Source organism: Physeter macrocephalus, chromosome 19 (genome assembly GCF_002837175.3).
Source record: "Physeter macrocephalus isolate SW-GA chromosome 19, ASM283717v5, whole genome shotgun sequence".
Classification (NCBI taxonomy): Eukaryota; Metazoa; Chordata; class Mammalia; order Artiodactyla; family Physeteridae; genus Physeter; species Physeter macrocephalus.
In genome coordinates this window covers 15,531,628-15,554,732 of record NC_041232.1, presented here as the reverse complement: position 1 = coordinate 15,554,732, position 23,105 = coordinate 15,531,628, and the positions used below count along the sequence as shown (strand labels likewise).

Sequence of the window (23,105 nt, the reverse complement as noted above, 5' to 3'; positions counted from 1 at the left end):
AAATAAGCTCAAAATGGATTAAGGACCTAAACGTAAAGCCAGACACTATCAAACTCTTAGAGGAAAACATAGGCAGAACACTCTATGACATAAATGACAGCAAAATCCTTTTTAATCCACCTCCTAGAGAAATGGAAATAAAAATAAAGAAATGGGACCTAATAAACTCAAAAGCTTTTGCACAGCAAAGGAAACCATCAACAAGACGAACAGACAACCTTCAGAATGGGAGAAAATATTTACAAACAAAGCAATTGACAAAGGATTAATCTCCAAAATATACAAGCAGCTCATGAAGCTCAATATCAAAAACACAAACCACCCGATCTAAAAACGGGCAGAAGACCTAAACAGACATCTCTCCAAAGAAGATATACAGATTGGCAACACACACATGAAAGAATGCTCAACATCACTAACCACTAGAGAAACGCAAATCAAAACTACAATGAGGTATCACCTCACACCAGTCAGAATGGCCATATCATCAAAAAATCTACAAACAATAAATGCTGGAGAAGGTGTGGAGAAAAGGGAACCCTCCTGCACTGTTGGTGGGAATGTAAATGGATACAGCCACTATGGAGCACATTATGGAGGTTCCTTAAAAAACTAAAAGTAGAACTACCATATGACCCAGCAATCCCACTACTGGGCACATACCCTGAGAAAACCATAATTCAAAAAGAGTCATGTACCACAATGTTCACTGCAGCACTATTTACAATAGCCAGAACATGGAAGCAACCTTAAGTGTCCATCGACAGAGGAGCAGATAAAGAAGATGTGGTACATATATACAATGGAACATTACTCCGCCATAAAAAGAAACGAAACTGAGTTATTTGTAGTGAGATGGATGGACCTAGAGTTGGGTCATACAGAGTGAAGTAAATCCGAAAGAGAAAAATAAATATTGTATGCTAACACATATATATGGAATCTTAAAAAAAAAAAAAAGGTTCGGATGAACCTAGGCACAGGACAGGAATAAAGGCACAGATGTAGAGAATGGACTTGAGGAGATGGGGAGGGGGAAGGGTAAGATGGAATGAAGTGAGAAAGTAGCACTGACATATATACACTACGAAACGTAAAATAGATAGCTAGTGGGAAGCAGCTGCATCGCACAGAGAGATCAGCTCGGTGCTTTGCAACCACCTAGAGGGGCGGGATAAGGAGGGTGGGAGGGAGACACAACAGGGAGGGGATATCGGGATATACATAGGCATATAGCTGATTCACTTTGTTATACAGCAGAAACTGACACAACTTTGTAAAGCAATTATACTCCAATAAAGATGTTAAAGAAAAAAAGAGATCAGGTTTACAGACAGAGCCGGCCTTCATCGTCCAATGTGTTATTAACTCAATGCAGCCTCAGAGGTGGAACTGGTTTATTTCAGGCATCACGAGGTCTCTAAGCATTTTTCCCAACTTCAGAAGTACAATATTATAAGGTTATCAACAAACACAGTTTTGGGGTTTTTTAAGAAAGCTCAAAACATTCAAAATAACCACAACTCTCATTTTGGAATTTGGGGTTAAATAAATATATTGAAACTCAAAAAAATCATATAACCATTCATTATAAATGACAATTACAGAGAGCATACAATAACCCAGAAAAACATATAAATAAGGGGAGAGGCAGCACGCAATTATGTGTCCGCCATGACTTAACCTGAGGGAGACTATGCCTGCGTGTGGGCAATGAATAAAAGGAAGAAATTCGAATTTTAAGAAAAGGTGGCAGGGTCCAGGTGACTTAACACCTAGGAGAACACCTAGTCACAGAGCAAACAGTAAATATTTGTTGAAAGAGTTATATGCATGAGTATTTGTTTTTCACATTGTTTTGCCATTTTCTTCCCGATGAAAACGCTGGTGGTCTGAAGGTTTCAGACTGTCTTCAATCTAAACTAGTAAGGTTTTAGGATACAGCTCCCCCAATTATTTTTCCTGGAGCACTTGTGCTGCAGGATGTTGCATGCAAAAGGGTACCTCAGTCAAATACACAACACCTAATAACACCTCAGAAATTCACGGTGCACATTAGCGTATCAGAGGACCCAGAGTGCTACAATGATGAAACCCGTTGGTCTTGGCTAACACGGCCATTCCCCCAAACTCATCTGACCACAAAATCCTTTCTTCCACAGAACTGCTATTAATTTTAGCACACAGAGGTGCAGTTAAGAGGGGGCAGAGGGGGACATCAGCCCTGATCCCAGTCTACAGGGGCACCACAAGTTCTAGTATGGTGACAGCAGCACGGAGGGAGAAGGGGGGCCACTACCAGAAGAGCACGTTTTGTGGAGACACTGCCTTCAGAGAGCTGAAAAGCCATATGGATCCAAGACTCCTGACAACTTCTAAATGCTCCTCCACCTTTAGTTAAGCAGCAGCCATGCTCTGCAATAACAACTACAGACAGCCCCAGCCCTCTTTCCAAATGGTTCTTTTGAGATTCTAACGAGTAATCTGTGTTTACCAAGAACATACCATCTTTTATCATAGTACAGTTTGCCATCTTCTATCCGAGCTTCAAACCTCTGGGCTGGAGACTCTGCAGGTGTGGCGGGCAAGTGTTCGGGAGAGGATGGGGATGCTGGAGGAACCAAAGAGATATTTCAATGACTAAGCGTGGCATGAGCATGCGAGTCCACCAGCTAACGTGATTTCATTGAAATGCTATTAAAAAGGGGGGAACAATCACCATCAAGTCCTTTACAGTTGTAATAAATGGGAATTCAACAAAATTCTTGTACATCACATCTAGCTTAATCCTGAAAGCAACTCTGTGAGGAAGGCAAGGCAAAGGGTGACCTCGGCACACAGAAGGGAAACTGAAACCTGAGGCTCAGGCAGGCTAAGGGGTTTGCCCAAGGTGACTCAGAGTAGGACTGCAACAACACTGATCATCAGAAGCTCCAATGGCAAGAGCTAGAAAAATCTCTTTAAATTTATAAAAATGAAATCATTTCTAGAAATATTTATTACAAAGCAGGGCAGGTTACTGGGCATGTATGGAGTCAAGCTAACACACTGCTGATAACTGCAGTGGGTTCAGATCATCTAAATTCACACACTCACAAAACCCCCTCCCCATCAGGCCTTCAGAAACTCAGGATGTCTCTGTGGACCATGGCAGCTCTCAGGAGGGAATTATCTAGAGTGAGAAGAATCTTGTTTTCTTTCACAAGACTTGGCTGGTAGAGGGATGTGTAAGTAATCGCAGTGCTTAAAACCAAAAACAAAAAACAAAAAAAGCCTTGTCAGTTCAGAATTCTATTTTGCAGCCTAGCAATGACCCTTAAGTGCCGCTCTGCATGGAAGCACCCTGAACACTGGATGGGTCTCTCCTGTAAGCTGGGGCTGGGAGCAGCCCGAGAGGCCGGTACCAGAAGCAGGCTGCGAAAAGCCACCGGATAAGCATGCCAAGTACTAAGCTCCACAAAGCAACTCACGCTGCAAAATCCTTCTGGTTTCATTTTCAGAAATGCACGTGTACTTAAATCTTATGCCTGATGCCTACACAGAAGGAAATGTCTCTCTTAAAATAAATCCTAAGGAAAAGACCAAGTAACTTTAACATAGCAGGATTAAAAAAAAATAAATCAGGGGAGGGTACACATGAGGTCCACTCCAGTTTTCATGACTGCTCTTAGGCAAATGATGAACGTTTTGTTTTTGAAAACTGCAACAACTCCCTGTCAGGTATTTGCATGCTTTTCCAGCAATATGATAAAAGGATTGCACGAATGCCAGTAACATCGTGCACTTACCTGGTCTCTTGGGTGACTTCAGCTGTAAGAAGAACAACAAAAAAACTTTGAGAAAATCATTTCAGACACAACTTAAGGTGTCAAAGGTATCAAAGTGATTTAACAAGTAACAATGTGAACAAAATAAAGCAGAAAACCCACATCAAGCCTAAGCTTTCAAATGAATCAAAAAAATCAAACTGTACCTTATTTAACGTTCTCAGATCCTCCATGATCTGTTCATCTGTTAACAAATAGTTTAGCTGGGGTGTTCAGAGTTAAAGGAATGTGTCTGAAAAGGATGGCTGCCAAGCAAACAGAAATAAACAAAATGGTGCCAGCGTTTGAGAATCTTCAAAGTGAGAGTATGTTCCACCATGTTTCTACAGTTTGCCTCTTGGAACTTTCTGATCCTCCTACTAAATGTCACGGAGCCAGGTATCTAAAAGAATTCACATCCCCCGCCATCTTACAAACGTTTATGGTATGAAGGTGAAATGAGACTCCATAGGTAACTACAACAACAGTGAGAGCCCAGGCCACAGTAAAGAACTTCATCCTCAATTTGTGAAGTGCTTTTGTTCCAAAGATCTGAGACTTCCACACAGGTACAGGATTAATCTTGCCTAACAGTTTCAATTCTCAGTTGATAAGATGAAGGGAACGTGAAGTTATGCCCCTTCCTCGCGGCAGACAAATAACAAAACCATTTCGTACAAATGGCTATCTATTATCTCCTCGAGAGGATGGAAACAACACTCCCCCATGTGTCCCCTTCCCATTCCCACTGTTATGATTAAAGGGGCTTCTTGATGTCCGACTGAGATCTTTTGCTTTAATTAAACAACAGTTTGCAATCCACTGTTTGGGGGATATAGCTGACTGACGTACGAAAGGCAAGTATTACGGCCCTCATTTCACAGGTGGGAAAATCTAAGGCACGTTAATCTCCCAGTGAGTGTTAAAAGCAGCACACACTCCCTTTCCAAATAACTGCTGTCTATGAATTCCTCCCACTCAAAGCAGTAACAATTGAGGACTCCAATCATAAAATGGCCATCCCCTATCTCCTGGATAAATACATGTGCTTTTCAACCAAACATGACAATTTCTGAAGGACCACGGCCATGTGTATTCTACCAAATGGAAAAGCAAAGGATTCAACAGACTAAAGGAAAAAAAGTGATTAAGGCTTGATGCAACGGATATCAGGAGCAGGTTTTCGCCTCTTGTCTGGGATGGGGACAGGATCATTTGGTCGCCTCCGCAACTTTCTGGTCATGATGGGTTTCACTTCCATAGAATCTGTGGCAAGAATGGAATGGGTGAATCTATCCAACTCCAACCTGAAGTCAGCAAGAATTCGCAGTTTAAGAATATCGGCCCCAGAGCCACCCAATCAGAACTGTTTCATCGGGGACGTCTGGTCCACATATGGCCCGAGTCAGACAACGTATCAGACTTCCGAGGGGTCTGTGCTCAGGAGACTCAGACCTGCTGACTTAAGAGCACACCCCTCTGAGACACAGCCCCGCCCTGCAGCCTCCCACTGTAGGCACGGCTGGCATCTCTCCGGCTCCCTGGAAACTAGAAATTTTCCTCTCCCGCCCTCAAATCAAGAGGCCACAGAGCAGTAGCCTCTTGGGATCGGAAGGAACCTTTGGGTCGTCTCAGCTGACTAATTCCCACCGTTCCCACAGAGAGTGGGTAAACCAGAGCCCACCGGCATAAAAGGCCCTTTGAGAGGCCTCTGGCCTCAGGCCCAACATTTTTACATGAGATTTACAAACCTGGGCTCTTTTCATTTTACTTTATAACCTTTTGTGACTGCCTGACTATCCAGACTGATACCCTGAAGGCTCCTGAGAAAGGCCTCCTTTCCTCCTCCTTGATTCACCCCCTTACCGCACACTCCCCCCCCACCCCCCCCACCCCCGCCGCGGCCACACAGATCTCTCCTTCTCTCCTGCCCTGCCTCCAAGGAGTTCTTCTTGCTGGCCTGTTCCTTAGACGCTGGTGCTCTGCGGGGTCCAGTCAGTTCTCAGCCTGGATCCCGGTGAATCTCCCGTCACCAGTTCCAGCCCCACCCACCCCGCTGCATGGCATCCCACCCCCCACGATGTCACACACTCTTCTCCAGGTTCCGCATGAACCCACTTCTTCCCCATGTCTCGGGCCCCAAAGCCATCTTCCCAGCGACCCACACTTCCCGGCCAGAGCCAACTGTCATCTGTGCCTTGTCTTTCTTCACCCACACATCAGACCCACCAGATAATGGCACTTCTGCCTTTGAACGGCCTCTCAACTCCATCCCCTCATCACACCCTCGTCTCCCTCAAAGGGATCTTCCTAAGACACAAACCGGATCATTTAGCACATCACTCCTCCTATGAAACGTTTCAATGGCTCGCCATTGGCTACAAAATAAAGGCCATGTCTCCCTTCCGGTCTCCCTCCCTTCTCCTTCCTTCACACAGAGCCCGGGAGCAAGCTTTCAGCTATTCTGTTACCCGAGGGCACCTTACTTTCTATGCCTTCAAGCCTGTGTGTGCTGCCCTCCGCCTACCCTCCTCTTTTGTGCCCAGAAACTCCTACACGACGTCCTCGGAGAGCGGCTCAACACTGCCCCTGCTGTGATGGCTTCCGTGGAGTCACACCACCTCCCCAGTAAGCAGAGCATCTGTACAAACGCCTACCACCAACCGCCAGCGTCTGGGACACTCCCCCAGCGAACGCATGGATTCCAGCCCATCACAGAGCGACAGTTCTGGCGCACGGGAGGGGCTGGCTACACGGGGTTTCCTGCAGAACAACTAGACGCGGTCAAGTCTGATGATGAGATGCAGTTAACTCGTGACTACGCATCCTACGTGCAGAGCAGACAGGACAGCCTCGGGAATTCAACGTAGCCCGGCCACCACGGCAACTCCCAAGACCCGAGAGGCCTTGGTCTGTGCGAACAAAGTCAAAAGACATTTCTGCATGTTGCTCTTAAGAAGAGAAATGGGCAATACTGACTTTTCTCCCCTAGGAATGGAGGTAAAGTGATCAGAACCAGTGACCTAATTAACATTCATAAAGGTGTATTCAGAAGTGGGGACAGAAGGAAGGAGGACAAACACGCACCCACCCCTGGGAAAGGGGGGCCTTCTCCCTAAAAGACACCTCTTACCCTATGCTGAGATGCCACCCTTCTCCAGTTTCTTACTGGCCCGTTGGGCGGGTATCCCTGAGGCCACTGTGTGACGTAAGGCAGGCTGCGTAAATACTCTTACATCTCAAGTTTCCTCATCCTTAAAGTGGAAATATCAATAACACTTCCCTCGCAGGGCGCTGTGAAGATTACACGAGATGATACATGCGAAGCCCTCAACATAGTGCCTGGCATAATACAAGTTCAATCAATGCTAGTTTTTATTATCATGTTCTTGGCCAGGAAAAAAATCATACAAAGATCTTTCTGAAAAGTCAAGACACAAACAGCTGAAACAGAAGTTATATACTTGAAGGAAAGTGATGTCAACAGTGACGCCTTGCAACATTCAGACCTAACCTGGAAGACCAGAGAGCAGCAGAGAAAAGGCACCAAAGACAATAGCCAAGTGTGCCCTACCCTCTGGGGGTGGGAGATGCATGATGGAAGCAAGCAAAGGTAGAGCTGAAAAGATATGGGAATAAGCCAGTCTGACCATGGCCAAAAAACTCAGAAAAAAATAACTCTATCACTCACAAAGCAGAAAACATAATCGAATTCTCCATGTGAGATGGTGAAAATCAATCCACATTATTGGCCTAGTCACGGTAATAACCTAATCAGTTTACCCAAAAGACTACTTCAGCACAAGGAAGGTGCTCTGAAGAAGCTGCTAAAATTAATTAGCACATCCCCATCACCAGCCAGGTGAGTGAGTGAGGAGGGAGCAGTCCTGGCCAGGGGTCCAGGTGGAGGATGTGATTCGAGGGGAAGAGCAACATGTAAGTATCACAGCCCGGAACTACACAGTAAGATTACCTACTTAACTCACTTTGTTCCCATCCCAGCCAGGTATGCAAGGTCGGCTTCTACGGACGATTTTTTCATAGAAAGATGGGATGCGCTGACCACCTGGGTCTGAGTGGGCCTGGAAATCCTATTTCTCACCAGAAGAAACAGGCTGGCAGGCTGGGTTTATTTTTTATTTATTTATTTTTAACATCTTTATTGGAGTATAATTGCTTTACAATGGTGTGTTAGTTTCTACTGTATAACAAACTGAATCAGCTATACCTATACGTATATCCCCACATCCCCTCCCTCTTGCGTCTCCCTCCCACCCTCCCTATCCCACCCCTCTAGGTGGTCACAAAGCACCGAGCTGATCTCCCTGTGCTATGCGGCTACTTCCCACTAGCTATCTATTTTACATTTGGTAGTGTATATATGTCCACGCCACTCTCTCACTTCGTCCCAGCTTACCCTTCCCCCTCCCCGTGTCCTCAAGTCCATTCTCTACATGTGTCTTTATTCCTGTCCTGCCCCCTAGGTTCTTCAAAACCTTTTTTTTAGATTCCATATATATGTCTTAGCATACGGTATTTGTTTTTCTGACTTACTTCATTCTGTATCAAAGATTCTAGGTCCATCCACCTCACTACAAATAACTCAATTTCATTTCTTTTTTATGGCCGAGTAATATTCCATTGTATATATGTGAGGCTGGGTTTATTAACATCAGTTTCCTGGGAGTTTGGCCAGGAGTCCCAAGGACTCAATCTAGGTGCACTGACAAAAACCAAACTTCTGGAACTGAAACTCAGACCTTGGAGTGTGGCCACCCTGGAGAAGGCACTCCAGTAGGAAACAGCTTCCTCTCGGACATCGTGCACCAAGCACAAAGCATCTCCAACTGGCTTCAACCAGAAAGCCTCCCTAATCCAGAGGCCTATTTGTAGGTTTGCTTCCTGTGAATAAGTGGGGATAAAATTTGCAGAATCTAACTGACCATCCAACAATTAAACCAGAGGAAGGGGAGCATTCGTGACAGAAAACACCAAGCAAGCGATGAGACCAGGTGCACAACTCCCCTCCACACCACTGGGTATATGTGGCCCTGAATCGTGTAAATCCTACTGGTCTGCTCTCCAGACGGGCCTGCCAGCTAAGAAATGGGAGCGCAGGATGAGGCAGTGCTAAGCCACAGCCCTATGGAGACATAGTCCTGATAACGCTAATTACCTGCAATTAACACACAACTATGGGGTACTGGCTGGCCTTTGGCTCTGCACTGCTCAAGGCAGAGTCATTCACTGCAATAGCCCACCCACCTATAGGGCACAGATGCAGTAAAAGCTTCACTTTAACTTCACTTTAACATACTTGCACCATGAAAACAAACTCACACTTGTTTAGCTACTGAAAAAAAAAAAAATTAGTTGCAGAGGCTCAAAGGAACATCCTTTTAAATAAGAATGTGACAGAAAAGCCTCAGCAGAGTCGACACTGCAGCAGATGGGCAATTACCCCCAAACCAGGGGCAGTGAGCCACGGGGCTGCACTGAAGGCCCAGACCAAACCCCAGGACACCCCTCTCTAATGGCAACATTACAAATCCAGGCTGCATGGTGACCACAAACAGGCGTCTGAAGTGTGTGTGTGGAGGGGGGTGGATAAAAATCAGGGTTAGGTCTTCGGGGGCCAAACCAGGGTAGGAACGAAGGGACCAATTTCCATTAGGCAACAGCTGCCCGTAACACAGGGGTGCATTTCAAGAGTGAACTGATCAAGGCCCACCGCTCTGCATCCTCAACCCTGTTCAATGGCCTGGATTCCACAACAGCATCATCAAGAAGGAACATCTTGGGGACAAGCCCACCCCACCCCAAATCCAGGTCCCCTCTTCCATCCTCCCTCCCCTGACATTTGTGCGGGGCCTCTTCTCCTCGCCTTGACTTCCCTGCTCACAGGCACCTGTTCCGGTGAATCTGCTCCTATATCACTACAACCACATGTGCCTCTTAAAGTTTTACAATCAGTGAAAACCAGCTTGACACATCTTTACCTTCATTTATTTAGGATCCCCCCTCTCAAAACTACCTCACACTAGGGAAAGCACGGAAACCGTGTCAGTCTCGTAACTATGAGGACATAAGCTCCTCGAGGACAGAGACCTCCCTATCAACCTCACTCTGTGAAGCACTTGGACCACATGAGTCCACGGGATTTAGAGTCGGTACAATGCGGTGGTTAAGAGAACATGCTTGGGGCCCAAGTCTGCCTTAAGCACCACCTCACGGGGGCACTTGGAGCAAATGGCTCCGTTCCTGCACGCCAGCCCCGCCAAGTCGTCACAGGAGTCTCAGGAGCTGAAGGAGGTCACAGCTTGCCGGCCCTTAGTGCCCAGTCTGCGTGCCAGCCACTCGGGACACCATCTCCTCTCACCTCTACACCAAACCTCCACAGCGGGATCTATGGTGTCCTTGCCAAATAACAAAACTCCACCACAGAACCAAGTTCACGTCTGGGCTGGGATTCATCCACACCTGTCAGCCTTCAGCGGCAGCTGTAGTATTTTTATATTATACCTGGCTCGATGTAAACACTCAGAGCTTCTATTTGATATTATCATTACTCACGCCTCCCGCTATGAAAGCAGTAACATCTTTTTTAAAAAACTATTTATTGGGACTTCCCTGGTGGTCCAGTGGTTAAGAATTCACCTTCCAATGCAGGGGCTGTGGGTTCAATCCCTGGTCGGGAGCTAAGATCCCACATGCCTCACGGCCAAAAAACCAAAACATAAAAAACTATTTATTTATTTATTTATTTATTTATGGCTGCATTGGGCCTTCGTTGCTGTGCACGGGCTTTCTCTAGTTGCGGCGAGCGGGGGCTACTCTTTGTTGCGGTGAGCAGGCTTCTCATTGCAGTGGCTTCTCTTGTTGCGAAGCACGGGCTCCAGGCACGCGGGCTTCAGTAGTTGTGGCTCATGGGTTTTAGAGCGCAGGCTCAGTAGCGCTCCCACGTGGCGCGTGGGATTCGCTGCTCCACAGTATGTGGGATCTTCCTGGACTAGAGCTCGAACCCATGTCCCCTGCACTGGCAGGCAGATTCTTAACCACTGCGCCACCAGGGAAGTCCCCTGAATCCAGTATCTTCTAAAATAACCTAGGGCTTCCCTGGTGGCACAGTGGTTGACAGTCCGCCTGCCAATGCAGGGGATGTGGGTTCGATCCCTGGTCCGGGAGGATCCCACGTGCCGCGGAGCAACTGAGCTCGTGTGCCACAGCTGCTGAGCCTGTGCTCTGGAGCCCGTGAGCCACAACTACTGAGCCCGCGTGCCACAAATGCTGAGGCCTGCGTGCCTCAGCGTGGAGCCCGTGCTCCACAATGAGGGAGGCCACTGCAGTGAGGGGCCCGCGCGCTGCGACGGGGAGTAGCCCCCACTTGCCGCAGCTGGGGAGGGCCCACGTGCAGCAGCGAAGACGCAACACAGCCAAAAATAAATAAATTTTTAAAAAAAATAAAAATAAAAAATAAAGGAACCTCACAGGCTTTACTGAGGTCATGAATAACTTCCACAGGAGCCTGAGGGTTGAAAGATGCCCCTGGTGAGGCAAGAACTTAAAAAAGAAAATGAAGTGGCAGTTAGTGGGCGGTTGGCAGAAAGGAGAAAAGGTGGCTGGCGTAAGGTAAGAGGACACATGAACTCAAAATGACAGAGCGCCCCACGTTTTCAAGCTCATGACGCTCTTGTTGATTACTGGGGTTACTGAGAACCGTGGCCTCAACTGCAGAGAAAAGTCACCCTCAGGTAATTCGACCTATAACCTCACTACTCCAAGTGTGGTCTGACCGACAGCATCACCAGCCCTGGAGAGGTGGTTCGAGATGCAGGATCACTGGCTCCACCCCAGACCCCCTGAACCAGAATCTGCATTTTATCAAGACCCCCAGCTGACTCACATACACATTCAAGGTGGGGGAATCACCGACCTATGATCCATCCCAGTTCCTCTGCCGACAGTACACCTTTCTGCCTGCCAGCTGTCCCAGGTTCTCCACCCGTGGTTCAGGAGGTGAAGAGAACGTCCCACCAATTCCCACAGATGGCTGGAAAGGCGGAAATCCTGTTTGGACAGAGCAGGTCACTGGGTGTGCCTGTTTCCAATGCGTTATCTGGTTTAAGCTTCTCATCAGCCTCGTACTCCACTTTGTTTTTCAAGAGATCTTCATGTTGAACGGGAGAAGGAGAATTTAAGAAGTATGTTTTCTGGGCAGAGCTAGGCAACACTGACACTGGGCATCAATCCACAGGAGTGAAATCAGTCACTGGGTGAGAGGAAGGAAACCAGGGCTTTCAGTCGACACCGTAACAGCACCATCTGGGAAGCGCTCATTATCCTTCTAGCTCCAGTGCCTTCTCTTTAGACGCTCCATCATTACCTTGGAAGTGCTTTCCATACCAAGGGTACCAAACGGCTTGAGGAAGGACATCGGTACCTTTAATGCCCATGGCTAGCTTTAAGCACTTCTGTAATCTATTTTACTGCATCACAAATGACTTCCCTGCATTTATTTGTCTTTTCTACCCTGGCAGGTTTGGCCGCTCAAGTCACTGAGGATGCCTACCGTCCCCGTTAAGATTCCAGCCGTAAAACCGCCTGGCCAAACAACGTCTATCGCTTGTCAATAATCAGGCTGCCAAATCACAGGTGAGGTGATGATAGCCTTCCCCGCAGATGGAAAGGGAGAAGCTATAAACTGACAACATTTCCCACCAGGCTAATGAAGGCTCTGAGCATCTGGTGGCTCTAACGGAGAGCAATGAGGCGTCAATGCCAGCCGGCGCCACCGTTGGAGACGATGGTGTGCAGGTCAGAAAACAGGCACGCCGACTGGGACCGGACAAGGCACCAATGTGCTTGCAGTTTAATTAAAAAAACGTTTCAACAAGAATAAGACGGTGCTGTTCTGAAGATGCTATTTCAGCATCCATTCTCACCAAAACACATTTCTGAGCCACTGTCAGTGGTCTGCAAGGAATTCATTCCTTTTGCCAAGTCTTTAAATGAGGAAGGTGTATCAGAAGAGAGATTTTTCAAGAGTCAGACCTCTACTTTAGACACAACCACATGATCATCGCTGTATCGTGGGGACTGGAGCTAGAAGTCTGTGTCAATGGGAGGGCCATGTTAGCTAACAGCACCAGAAATACCAAAGGGGAAATACAGCTCTTAACGGTTACTTTTAGTTTCAAAGTCAGCCCCAAGGACTTACATAACAACAAGGTATTTCTTAAGGACCCCGACAAAAATCACACATGCCAGAACCCCAGGACCTTCTGAACATGATTATAAGAGTGAAATTTTGGGGTGTGCCGAAGGCATGCCACTTACATACCCAAGTGACAAACTCACCACTGATGTGCCTTGCGATATTTGCTGATGGAAAGAAATTTTGCCAAGTTCCAAAATAGCTAGTTCAAGCCAATTCCCATCCTGTGTCCTTCTCAGCGTTGCTGGTCTACATGTGGCAACAGAAGAGACAGCCCACATTGCCTCTCCCTTCAACTTGCCTGCAACCTGCTGAGTTCCCATATGCGGATGACTGAATCCTAGAAGGCCAGGGAGGGACTGGCTCCGAGTCTGAAGTAACTTTCCTGCCTTTACAAGAGAACAGTTCAGTTTAGCTATCCCTGCTGAAATGGTAACAACTCTTTCTGAAATGTTCACAGTAACACCTGGGGCGAAGGGATCTAATAGCACAGAAGACACAGCCAAAGCCTCTGTTCTCACACCCGGGTCAAAGGAAGACAATGCTTTTTCCATAATGAAGGTAGAACGGAAAAAACAAGCAGAGGATTCCTACCACAGAGGGACCACAGGGCAATTTGTGACTCTAACCAAGATAGGAATGGCGGCCCACCCAGGAATTACGTTAAATAAAGCATAAGCCTGAAGGTGCAGTCACTATTAAAGACCTACCCTTTAATTTACCCAACACCTCTTATGTACAGGGCCCTGTACTAGACACTCGTATTTCTAACCACAGTCTTGTGAGAAAAAATATGATCAGCCCCATTTTATAGAGGGGGAAACTGGCTCAGAGGGGTTACGTGGCTTGACTAAAGTCACACAGCCAATACAAGATAAAGCTAGAACTCTGACCCACCATGTGAAAGCCCACCCTCCTTTCAGCTCACTCCGCTCTGATGAGGAACCAACAGGAGTCGGCACCGGAGCACCGCCCTCCCCCTAGGGTCCCCCTCGGGTCTCCCAGGACCCTGCTCTGTGGTGCTTTCATACCTCCAGTCAGTTCCATCGTTAGCTTTTCATTTTCAATCATTTTCTTCTTTTCTTCTAGCTCGGCAATCAGGTTCTCTTTCAGCTCAACCTTCTTGTCTTCAAATTCCTTCACTGCCGCCTTCTTTTCTTTGATGTAATTTCTTTCCACTTGTTCAGTCTGAGCAAAAGAGAAACACAGGCTGGGGCTACATGACCCTGGCAGCCAGGGCTCCAACACAAAGCCTGGCTCTGTGCACAAGCACAGAGGAAATACGTTTACTAGAAAGAAGAGAAACAGCTGCAGTCAACACATCAACTTTCAGAAACAGGGTGTCTGAGAGCAAGTTTTCCAACGAATGCGTGAAACTGAACCACACTTCTGGTTTTTATGTGCATACCTCACTTGTGACTCAGATCTATTTCCTCTCTTCCACATCTTATATTTTATGGATTGTATGTGAAAACAAATGTAAGTTTCTCAGAAACAGTAAATAAACCCTTTTGAAGACACAATTTTGAAGGAAAATAGTACATTCCAGATGAAATATCTATATTTAAAATAGTTACAGGATACCAAGTCAAGACGGCCTGAGTCACTCTATTTTTTTTTTTTTTTGACGCTTACAGTAAGATAAAGGCCAATGAGAGGACAGGATCACTTCTTAGGTACCTGAACCCCAAGGTACCCAAACCCTGAAATTATACTGAGTAAAATAAATGCGTATGCATCCATTTTCCAAATCTCACTGTTGCATTAAGTGAAGAACAAGGGGGCTCCCGCTGGGCTACGGCTGTGGACCCTGTGACCCCCTGGGCTGTGGCCGCGCGTGCTGCACTGACTTCAGTCCCAACACCGTCTCTCATAACGCGGCTTTGAAAAACTATGACCCCCCCCCCGCACCCGCCTCCCAGCCTCCCGGGAGCAAGCACACTACCCAACATTCCAGCCCTCAGCTCTGCCTGCAGAGCCAGCCGCACCTCACACGCAACCAGCACTCAGACATCTGCTGAGTGCCAAGATCTTAATCCATCTTTCCGACCCAACCAGGGTTTCAGCTGTAAAACGGAGCCAATTCAGAGACCAGGCTACTTTGAGGACCAATATAACTAACTATTAGGCCATTGTAATTCAGACGTACTCCCAAATGGCTTTAACGTGAGATAAGCGTCGAAAAGAAAATGGTCAAGTGTGAGTATCCCCTAGCCCCTCTGTGATAAGCCGAAGCTGCCCAACCAACAAACGAATAGATGGAATTTCTGAACTGAGACCAAATGTCCCTTAGTCAAACAGAACACTGATGGAGGCTTCTGGGGGGCTTCCCAGCTGTCTACGTGGTAATGGAAGGAAAGGCCAACGGATCGGTTGGGAGAGCAAGATTCCAGTCTCACAATGAGCCTGCAAGCCCAGAAGACCCATGGTACTTACTTCCAGCTGGAGGAAGAGTTCTGAAAGAGATAAAACATGCAATTAGATTCACCAGGCTATGCCACCTTTCTAGACAGTGACGTTAGGATTCATTTAGAAGCCGTCATTGCTTTCTGAAAACACGGCTGCAAGGAGAAAGTGTTTCCATCAGTAAACTGCTGATACATGTGAAGGGGTAGGAGGCCAGAAGCATGCGTGTCCAGTTAAAATCTGACCCTGAACAGAACTCGCTCTGGCAGCTCTGCCCGAGGGTGAAAGCGAGCAGGAACCAAGCTACCCTGGCGAGATAACTAAAAGTCAGCCCTTCTTCCACTCGGTGCACACCCTCAACAGTCCTGCAGGGCAGGAAGAAGGAACAGTGCACTTACTCCAGAAGCAGAGGCAACGTGGACATTTTTAAAGCCCCTCGCACAGGGCTCTGTGCGGTGAGGAAGGGCACCCCCAGCTTTCGGGGCAGAGGTCCCGCGCCCTCCTGCGGCTCTGCTCACACCCAGGCCTCCGCCTGCAATGTCCTCTGGTCTCTGACCGCAGCTCAGAGTTTCAGACTACTGCAGCCTCCTCCTCGAGGCCTTTTCTGAGGCCCCTTCGCTCACCAAGCCCCTCTCAGGCACCTCAGAGTATCCACTGCCCGGTACCAGCAGCTTACGGAGCGCCCACCGCGCGCCAGATTGGCGCCTGTTTACTCAGCAGCTCCCCGACCTCTGGACTCTAAGGTCCTGTGCACACTGAGCATGTGGAACCAAACAGGTCCACGGCTTCTTTTCTGGGTGATATCTGAGCTGCTGCAAACGCTCCACAAAGACTGTTGGTGGAGCGGCAACTCCAGGGGGTGCTGTTCCCATTTGACCATGGTCTCCTTTGCAGACCCCAAGGATCCTATGGATCCATGCCCCCATAAAAGAGCACATATGCACAGTCACACATAAAATCTTGAGAGTTTCAGGAACTCGAGATGAAGAATCTAGACATCCATCAACTGTTGAATGAGAAAATTAATTGAGGAAAACGGACCGGCCACTCACTATTTTCTAACCCCCAGAAAACCTCATCACCTTGGCACCGGGAAGCGTGAGGCACACGAGCCCAAGCGCACCCAGCCCAACATACTCACTCCTGACCGCTGCGGACCCACACCCACGTGAACGGGCCAGATATCTGAAGTTTGCGCCATTCGGAGACTTCACCTCTGCACCAGCAAGTCAAGCGACACGTAGCGCTCTCGGAGCTGGTGGCGGTTGTTTCAAAGCAGCCAGAGGTCAGACACGACAAGAGCAGGCGGATCAGCTCCGCACAGAATGTGCGTTTTGAAGCTCAAGGCGTGACTGATTCAGCAGTCCCTCTGTATTTTCACCTGGGGGCAGGGGTGGCGGGGATGTTTATGAAAGACACCGAGCACAGGATTGAGAGTAGAATTCAGAAAGACAAATCAACGCTCACCCTGCAGTTCTCGCTTAAGAGAAATGACTCACATCAACTTTCTTTCCCTCCTTACATCTCAAACCAGTTCCACGAGATATTAGCAGCGCTCTCTCCAAATGGGGAAACTGAGGCTCCAAGAGCAGACGCGTGCTAAAAGGCTTAAACCCTTAAGGGAGGGGAGTAAGCCCTCAACCTGGGAACTCAGCCTCGACAGCGCCACCCCCTTTCCCTGCTGAAAGGGGGCTCCAGGAAGAAGGCTGAGTATTTTAAAGATGCCTGAGGAGATGCCTCAGGAACTTAAGAGTGGGGCGGGGAGAGGGGTGCTGGGTCATCACAGCAGCTCTATCACCCACCTTCCCTGCACCCCCTACCCTGCAGCTCCTTTTCTGTGCCTTGATGGACATGGGCATCTACTCACTGAAGGAAACAAAGAAGGGTTCCATCCATGGAAAGCTGGAAAGTCAAAGGATCAGAGCGTGAAAGGACAGCAGCCTAAGGCCATTCATTGGGGAAGAAGATGAACAGTCCTACATAAGTACAGCTTTGGAGTCTCTCTTCCCCAAAACTCGCCCCACAATGGGACAGCTGAAACACGTTTTGGAGAATGGCTCTTCTGGCCACATTACGTCCCAATCGATGATCAGCCAAAGGAGGAAAATATGACGAGGATTTATTTCCAGTTAAGAGAGAGCCTCACCTGCGTTTCGTATCCTCTCTTTGTACTGCTGATCTAGTTTTTTCATCCTCTTCTGATATTCCTGTAATGTACCTGATTGAGATTTACAAAAGAGTTACTACGAAGATCAAACTGCTCTATATTTTGCTTTTCTAGCACCGACAGTGAATGTTTTAAATAACATTAGAGTAAAACACACACCATGGAAAGGCACCCGTGAGTAGAGCTAACGTGGTTCCCAAGCAAGATGCAGAGCAGAAACCCCAACCAGTGGCTTTAAGACTCTCTAGCAAGCGAGGAGTAGAAGAAAGCTGCACCCATCCACCAGTGACTCTCATCACTCGCTGCTACGGTTTCGGTCTGTGGGCCTCCCTTTCCTGGAAAAAGCTCACTCTCCCTCAGTAAGGTCTAGATCAATGCCATCCAGTAGAACTTGCTGTGCAACGCTGGAAATGGTCTATTTTGCCCTGTCCAGTATGACAGCCCCGAGTCACATGTAGCTATGAGCACGTGAAATGGGGCTAGTGCAAGCCAGGAACTGAACTGTCAATTTTCTTTAATTAAATTTAAATAGCCGCGTGTGGCTAGTGACATTACTGGACGGCTCAGTAGAGCATCTGACCAAATGGCTCTTCCCTGAGCAGCTAATTATGAGGGTCCCAATTAGCGTGGAAAGTGTTTTCGGATGACAATGCTTCAGTGGGCTATATATACATATCTTTTATTATTAATGATTTATTTTTGGCTGCGTTGGGTCTTCGTTGCTGTGCGCAAGCTTTCTCTAGTTGCGGCGAGCAGGGACTACTCTTTGTTGCGGCATGCGGGTTTCACATTATGGTGACTTCTCTTGTTGTGGAGCACAGGCTCAGTAGTTGTGGCACGTGGACTCAGTAGTTGTGGCTCATGGGCTCTAGAGCACAGGCTCAGTAGTTGTGGCGCACGGGCTTAGCTGCTCCGCGGCATGTGGGATCTTCCTGGACCAGGGCTCGAACCCGTGTCCCCTGCATTGGCAGGCGGATTCTTAACCACTGCGCCACCAGGGAAGTCCCCAGTGGGCTATATTAATGGCATCTTTTTCAAAATTCCCCACTCAACCCTGCCGGGCATACCTTACTGACCTGCTAGAGTGGGATGTATTTCTTTCTCTGGCAATACTTCCATTACCATGGGAGGAAAAACTAAAACAAAGGTGTGTGATTGCAAGTCACGGGAACATGTTTCATTATGAAGGAGAAATCAATATAAGATGGGCTGCTCCAAGCAATGGAAGTACCTCATGGAGAAGCACTTTCAGTGCCGGGGACCCCACAGAAGCAAGCCGAAGAGATACTGACAGCAGCCACCGACACTGGGCTGTCACTGGGTGCCCGGCAGTGTTGGTCACCCCTCACACACAATCTCACCTGCCTCTACTTTCTTCACTTCACAGATTAGAAGACAAATTAATCAAGAGACAGTGAAGTGCCCAAGGTCAAATTTCTAGAAAGCAGTGCAGGTGGGATTCAAGCCTGCGACAGGAATGGAGAGCCTGTGCTCTTCACCCAGTGCTGAACTGCCTCTGGCAGCAAACAGCCTTCGACAAGACACAACCCACTTGTAGTTTACAAAGTAAAAAGAGAAAACATGGTGAGAACGACCCACAGCTCGTTAGCATTCAGTTTAGAAAGAACAGTACAATTATATTTAATCTTGGTAACAGCATCTCTCTTAAAAACAGCCAGCTTTAGGCACGGCGGTTTCCAGTTCTTGCTCTGCAGAAGGCCTTAACTGAGATTTCAAAAAAGTCTGAAAATTGCCACTTTACTGACTGCTAAACTCAGCCAGACCAAATTTTAAATTACTCCCACTTCACTGAGAAGTGGAATACACAGATTTCAAAGGTGTGTGATATTAGGAAGTATGTTTAGAAAAGAAGGACTAAATCACACACCAACCTTCTTGCAGTTGTTGCAACTGTCTCTTGAGAGAAGCCAGTTTATCCTGATACATCCTGTAAAAAAAAAGAAAAGAAAAGAAAAAGGAAAGCCACACTCAGAGACAAAAACATCCAATACCCAATTCAATAATAATCTACATGCAGAAATTACCTGGGCTTTTATGGAAATGTCATTAATGTCCCTTAGGGAGAGAGAAAACTAAAGTCTGCTGGTGGTTTAAAATGTGCCCACAGTTAAAGGGACCAGAAAGGGACAAGGATTCTGTGTTTTTGAATGGTATCCCAGTTTTGTAGATTCTCCTGTGTTCTCTCACCTTTAGAGCATCAGTCTAAAATCTACAAATATGAAGACATGTAAGTTTTAATAAATAAATGACAATGATAAACACAGTTAGGCAAGAACACACACAGAAAGATTGGAAGTGTGATGCCATTTTCTTGTGGATTCAGAAGAGTAACATACACACGAAAACGTAAAAAGCGTTAAATGCAGCTCTCATATCAACTCTACAATCAGATCATAAGTTCCAAAGGAGTAAGATTATGCCTCCAGCATATTTTTCTACGTAGATAGCACTGCTGTGTAAGCACTAAGGTAATAAACCTTCAAATCATTTTTTAAAACACTTCTCTTTTATGATCAGAGAAATGACAGCCATTCAGTAACAAAAGTTAAAATGCAGGATTTATCTGCAGCCCCAGTGGGATAAGAACACACAGAACACACAAAGCAAAAGAACCTGGCATGTTTTCTCCCCCCTCACGCTGAATGGATTACAGGCAATTACATACCCTGGTAAGTCTGTTTGAATGGTGGATTTCACACGTCAGTCACGTTTCAGCAATATTTTTGCTTCTACCAGAAAAACACCCCCAATTTCACAGTGACAAAAACAGGACTTGCAACCCGTCCAACAGATAACAGGCATGACAGCCTCTCGATTACTCCAGTAAGAGCTGCAAACACAACCTGTCTACAGGCTGAGGAAGAGTATGTAGAATCTGAGAATTACACAGAAGGCCTTTTTTGTTTTTTGTTTTGGCTGCGCTGCGCAGCATGTGGGATCTTACATCCCTGACAAGGGATGGAACCTGTGTCCCCTGCATTGGAAGAGTGGAGTCTTAACCACTGGACCACCAGGGAAGTCTCAAGGCCTGATTCTTTTAGGGAGAATGCTGATGCTTTCAATGCTCATCTTGAATCACAAAGGGCATTCAATTTTAATCAAAACTATTTTCTACATCATCAAATATTAAGGGGTACGTTCACTTAAACACACCAAGTATAGGAGAGGGGAAGGATGAGTAAGCTGCACACAAGAAGTCAATATTTGGAACCCAGCGTATTTAATTTTCCAGCACAGTGAGCGTGCCAGACTACGCCTTTGAATTCTTAGTCGGTCTTTGAAAGAGAGTATTAACAGATTCAAGAAGTAAACAACAACAACAAAATTCAGATTTGGGAAAAGAATAGGTATGTAAAAATACATCTCAAATGGGTCCAGGTAAGTCAGTAAGAAGCCTGGAGAGAGTACAAGTAAAATAGAAAGCCAGCACAGTTTCAGGGCTGAAGCTGTGAGAAAAATCACATCAATTATTAAAGCAATCCTTTATTTGGCACTGGTGAGATCTAGCTGAGTTCCCCTTTGGATTCCAAAGCTTGAAAAGGATGACAGAATCCAGACGATGGTCATAAAACATTCGTGTATCGGAAAACATTCTATAAGGAAAGGAATGTGAATCATCCAGTTTGATGGTAAAGAATTTAAAAAACCGAATCAAGATCCTCAAAATACGTTCCACAAATACTTATCAGATCTCTGTTATACTGTCTTGCCTGTAAGTTTCCGATCAGAGGGAGTGGTTTTAGTTTCTCTGAGGTGTGGCTCTGCTGGAGGCTTGGGTGTGGCTGCGGGGTAAGGGGAAAGGGTGCTGGAGCAGGAGTCAGGAGCCCTGCTCTCCAATCCTGGTCTCCCTGAGCTCTCTGGGCATCCAGCACACCGTCCAGCTTGTAGTCAGTGCTCAGTGGGGTCACGCCCATCTGAGAACCAAGGAGCTGTGAAACACCATTTCCCCCCTCTGGGCAGTGGTCTTCACATTAAAAAAAAAAAAAAAAAAGGCAAGGGTCCTCTCCTGTTACATAGCCTTATTTCCCTGGGAACATTTCCCTCCAGGTTCTTTCTAGCCTTCCCTCAAAAGATTCTTATCACAGGAAGAGTGATTAAATGTGACAAATTTAAAGAGGGGAACCTGCACACATATGCGTGGTCTTTGGAAGCACTACGTGAAAACCATACACACGAAATCACTATTAAAGAAGCCCTTGTCAATTCTGTATTCCAAAGACGAAATGTAAAAACCATACTCACTGTTCCTTCATTTCTACATAGTCTTCTTCATCATGCTTTGCCAGGTCAGTTTCGCTAGCATCCTCAGTGTCTGTGTAAAAAATTAGGGAAGAAGATTTGTTAAAATCGTAATTCGTAGAGTTGGTATCACCTGACACAGTGACACTTCACAAACTTCTATAAAATGAATTTCTACTCAATGCAGGCCTGCGTGAAGCCATCAATGAAAAATATTACATCTAATTACTTCAGAAAAGAAAACGCCATTTCCAACTTGTTCACAGCCAGATTTATTCAAAGAGCCTGCCTTTATCTGAAGTGCAGCCAGAGAACAGAGTGCATCAGACACAGGTGGTCACAGTCAAGGCTGCGACTTCAGCAGAAACAACGCTGGCAGTTCAGTTAAAGGATATGTGGGTGTTAAGACTGGAAAACTACAGGCAGCAAGCCCTGCACACTACTCCAAAACAACCTAATATATACATTCTCTTCTGGTAAATGCCAGCTTGAACCCCTAAAAGATTTGACATCATATATACAGAGGAGAATCCAAAACAACTAAAGGAACTCTAATAACCGAAATATTTTCAAGGCGAGAGGGAACAAGACAAGGAGATCAAACAAACTGTTTCAGAACACTTTAAACATTGTTTTTAATTTTTTTAACATCTTTATTGGAGTATAATTGCTTTACAATGGTGTGTTAGTTTCTGCTCTATAATAAAGTGAATTAGCTATACATACACATATATCCCCATATCCCCTCCCTCTTGCGTCTCCCTCCCACCCCTCTAGGTGGTCACAAAGCACCGAGCTGGTCTCCCTGTGCTGTGCGGCTGCTTCCCACTAGCTAGCTATTTTACATTTGGTAGTGTATATATGTCCATGCCACTCTTGTCCATGCCACTCTCTCACTTCGTCCCAGCTTACCCTGCCCCCTCCCCGTGTCCTCAAGTACATTCTCTACGTAAACATTGTTTTTAGAATAAGCAAACGGCTGGAGTGTCTACCTAACTTCAACAGCCCTACTTGAGGGGGGGAATAAAAATCAATTTTTGCTTCACTGCTCCCCCTTGTGGGCATTAAAAGCAGTACAAGTGATTCACATTCAAATTCGCTGGTTAAGCCTTGTGTTCAAATGTAGTTTAACCAGATTGTAATTAGTTTCTTCAATTTTGTATCTTCACATACAGCTGACTTTTTTTTTTTTTTTTTTTTTTTTTTTTTTTTTTTTTTTTGCGGTACGCGGGCCTCTCACTGTTGTGGCCTC

General features: G+C 46.5%; 1 protein-coding gene across 9 annotated transcripts in view; it reads right to left on the bottom strand.

The window, feature by feature from the left end:
* SUDS3 (SDS3 homolog, SIN3A corepressor complex component) overlaps nt 1-23,105 on the bottom strand; it is a 315,049-nt gene that overhangs the window by 290,240 nt on the left and 1,704 nt on the right. For all 9 annotated transcript variants that reach the window (XM_055080658.1, XM_028480816.2, XM_055080659.1 and 6 more), the window contains exons 2-10: nt 21,857-21,926; nt 19,486-19,541; nt 17,573-17,644; nt 15,457-15,476; nt 14,052-14,208; nt 4,977-5,072; nt 3,974-4,035; nt 3,789-3,810; nt 2,506-2,611 (exon numbers count right to left, since the gene is read on the bottom strand). In XM_055080658.1, coding sequence (XP_054936633.1) covers nt 2,506-2,611; nt 3,789-3,810; nt 3,974-4,035; nt 4,977-5,072; nt 14,052-14,208; nt 15,457-15,476; nt 17,573-17,644; nt 19,486-19,541; nt 21,857-21,926 — 661 coding nt within the window. The remainder of the gene's footprint in view (nt 1-2,505; nt 2,612-3,788; nt 3,811-3,973; nt 4,036-4,976; nt 5,073-14,051; nt 14,209-15,456; nt 15,477-17,572; nt 17,645-19,485; nt 19,542-21,856; nt 21,927-23,105) is intronic.